The 3373-nt window shown below is 38.3% G+C and overlaps 1 protein-coding gene across 1 annotated transcript; it reads left to right on the forward strand.

Annotated features, from left to right (window-relative positions):
• Nucleotides 1-1027: 1027 nt before the first annotated feature.
• Nucleotides 1028-2092, forward strand: LOC102000268 (melanoma-associated antigen 10-like). The gene has a single exon (XM_005358540.1). The coding sequence runs from the start codon at nucleotides 1028-1030 to the stop codon at nucleotides 2090-2092; it is 1065 nt and encodes a 354-aa protein (XP_005358597.1).
• The last annotated feature ends 1281 nt before the right edge of the window (nucleotides 2093-3373 follow it).

Here is a 3373-nt window from a genome sequence, read left to right on the forward strand (position 1 = left end):
TGGGCTAGTCCAGGTGCGAGAGTTAGCCGAGAAAAGGGCTAGAGCTAAAGAGCCAAGCAGTGTTTAAATGAATACAGTTTGTGTGTTGTTATTTCTGGGCATAAGCTAGCCAGGCGGCCCAGGGTGCTGGGGTCGCAGCCCTGCCGCACCTATTACAACAGATGTGGACTTACCTGTTAAGTCTGAGAAGCACAGAGCTGTGCTGGCATGCCTCAGCTCAAGCTGCCTCTCTATTACTCTTATAGAGCTTTCTGAAACTGTGGTTAGCTTATTGATGCCAGTCACATGCTCTCAGCAGTACAGAAGATTATCTGGAAGTGTCAGGAACCAAGATGAGATACAAATGCTAAATAGGTCCCAATGACACAAACCAACTAGACTAGAAGAGACCCCCATGTATGCCATTCTACATACCTCAAGGAGGGTCCTGTGATCCAAGATCTTGACAACTTTCAGTGCCTTGAGAACTTTTCTCTCTCTCTTATATTGCTACCAGTTCCCAGAAGAAAAGCCAACTAGAAAGAAAGCTGACCAGTGAAGTTCTGTGATATATCCTACTAAGAAGATCTGTAAGGTGGCTTTTATTTTCACAGCCACAAGGGTTGAGAATTCTAGCTGAGACCATTTATTATTTCTCTCCTTTCCAGGCTTGTGGAAGCTCATCACCATACATCTGCTCATACTTCTACCCACTGCTTTTTGTAAAGTCATCATGCACCGTTATCAAAAGTGTTTATGTCTTCGTCTGGAGGGTGATTTTCAGGATCCAAATGAAGTGGAGGACTTGATGTTTGTATTGGTTCCCATACCTGAAGAAGAGGAGAATGGGGAGAAGGAGGGTGCAGAGGAAGAAGAAGAGGAGGAGGAGGAAGAAGAAGAAGAAGAAGAAGAAGAAGAAGAAGAAGAAGAAGAAGAGAGTGAGGAGTGGGGAGAAGGAAGAGATGGGAAAAAGGAAGAGGAAGAAGAGGAAAAAAATAAAGAGTTAGGGGAAGAAGATGAGGAAGAAGAGAATAAAAAGGAGAAGGAAATGGAAGAATGGGAAGAGTATGAAAAAGAAGGAGATGAGGAGGAAGATGAGGAAATAAGAGAATATGATAACTATGATACATCTTCCATACCTTTTTCCTATTTAAATGTCTCTTTACCTACATTGACACCTACCTTCCCCACCACATTCTCCAGCTCCTTTCTGTTTCAGTGCACTGAGGAAGAGGGGTATGCTTCAGGAATTCTGACCCCTCAGAAAGCTCAGAGTTCCATTGCATCCACATTTCAAAGAACTTTAGATGAAGAAAATAACCACACAGAGGATGAAGAGAGTCCAGGCATTATCCAGTCTTCAAAAGACACTCAATCTTTGTTGAATAGTCAACTAAAAGAAAAGATGACCGATTTAGTATATGCTATGATTTTCAAGTACCAAGTGAAGGAACCTATCACAAAAGCAGAAATGTTAGAGATTATCAGCAAAGAGTACAGGAAACAATTCCACGTGATCTTTATGGATGCATCTAAGTGCCTATACATGCTTTTTGGCATTGATATAAAGGAAGACTATGCCATAAGAAACTCCTATAACTTTGCCAATTCACTGAACCTCACCTATGAAGAAAAGCTTAGTGGACATCAAAGAATGCCTAGAAATGGCTTTCTTATATTTATTCTTGGCTTGATATTCATAGAAGGGAACTGTGCTTCTGAAGAAAGTATCTGGGAATTCCTGAATACAATGGGAATATATGATGGGGAAGTGCACCCCATCTATGGAGAGCCCAGAAAATTTCTGACAAGAGACTTGGTACAACAAAATTATTTGACATATCAGCAGGTGTCTAACAGTCATCCCCCATGCTTTGAGTTCTTGTGGGGTCCAAGAGCTCATGCTGAAACAACCAAGATGAAAGTTCTGGAATTTTTGGCAAGGATCAATGAACGTGACCCACTTTCTTTTTTATTTTTGTATGAAGAGGCTTTAAGAGAAGAGGAAGAGAGGGCCTGGGCCCAAAGTATGTCTCCAAATATAAGTCAAGTCACATTGACCTCAGGGCATACATTTCCAGCTTGTACTCAGAGTGATGGATTTGTTTTTTAATGTATTCACTCTGAGTTTGAAAAGAGGAGTCAAAAGTCTATGTAATGGAAGGTGAAAGTTAGCTTGAGTAGAAAACAGTAGAGCACAACGTTGTTTTATATACCTTATGAAGGGATTATTATTTTTCATTTGAGATAAACTATCAAATGTTATTTCTTGCAGTAAAAATTTATTAGCTTTGCTATCTAAGTTATGAATGACCTTGATCACATGTTCCATACTATTTATTATGTTTTTGGAAAATATAGAGAACAAAACTGGGTAATGTTTTCTTTTTAGATTTACATAATCTTCTATTCTGTAAAGTTAAATGTTGTGTTTTATTATTTGTGGGGCTTACTGAAAAAACAAAAACAGAAAAATACCAGTAAATTTTAGCAAAAACAATCTTAACTCACTGACTCATTCATTTATGAAATGTTAGTTGACTATTTATCTTTGGATGATACTACTTTAATAGCACAGAAAACATGGATAAAGCTAGACACACACCTACTCAGAGAATTATAGAATCTACAGAGAACTACTGTATCAAGAACAAGGTGAAATGTCTTATACGATATAGGAAAACAAAAGAATAAACAAGAAAAAAGAGCTGCCCATCAGGAGCAAAAGCCAGAACAATTTTCCTGGAGACTTGGCAGACTCTAACTCTTTTCGACATAATTTTATATTAAGGCACAGAAAGTTTCAGGGACCATACAAACAGAGTCTTGTAGAAGAAAGACAACCGCTAAATGAAAATTACTCTGAGCAGTTTTCTTGGCATTTGGGATAAACAAGAGAGGGTTCTTGATCTTGTCAGTGTAGAAGGTGCTCTAGTCTTGTCAGTACATGCACTAAATGTTATTATACTCACAAGAACTGAAAAAAAATTCTGGGGAGTAATGTGGGAATCTCTTGGACTGACGCCCCAATACCATCAGGCTGTCTTTTCTTTTCCTGGTCTGGGAGTGACGGGACCCATTCTATTATTATTTCATCTTGATTGCTATTTGTCTAAATCTAATCCGGGTCAAAGATTTCCTGGTATTAATTTAAAAGTATATCCAGAAAATGAGCAGTTAGAAGGGAGGAAAAAGTTAGTCTTTGACTGAATTCTAAGAATCCTGAGTTACTTTTTTTTTAAATTTATTTATTTATTAAGGATTTCTGCCTCCTCCCCGCCACAGCCTCCCATTTCCCTCCCCCTACAGTACTTTAATTAGTGTATAGTTAAGCTTCAATTATAAAATCATTTATCATCTAACATGGAAAATATCACGACTTCTATTTGTAATG

This window comes from Microtus ochrogaster, chromosome X (assembly GCF_000317375.1).
Source record: "Microtus ochrogaster isolate Prairie Vole_2 chromosome X, MicOch1.0, whole genome shotgun sequence".
Classification (NCBI taxonomy): domain Eukaryota; kingdom Metazoa; phylum Chordata; class Mammalia; order Rodentia; family Cricetidae; genus Microtus; species Microtus ochrogaster.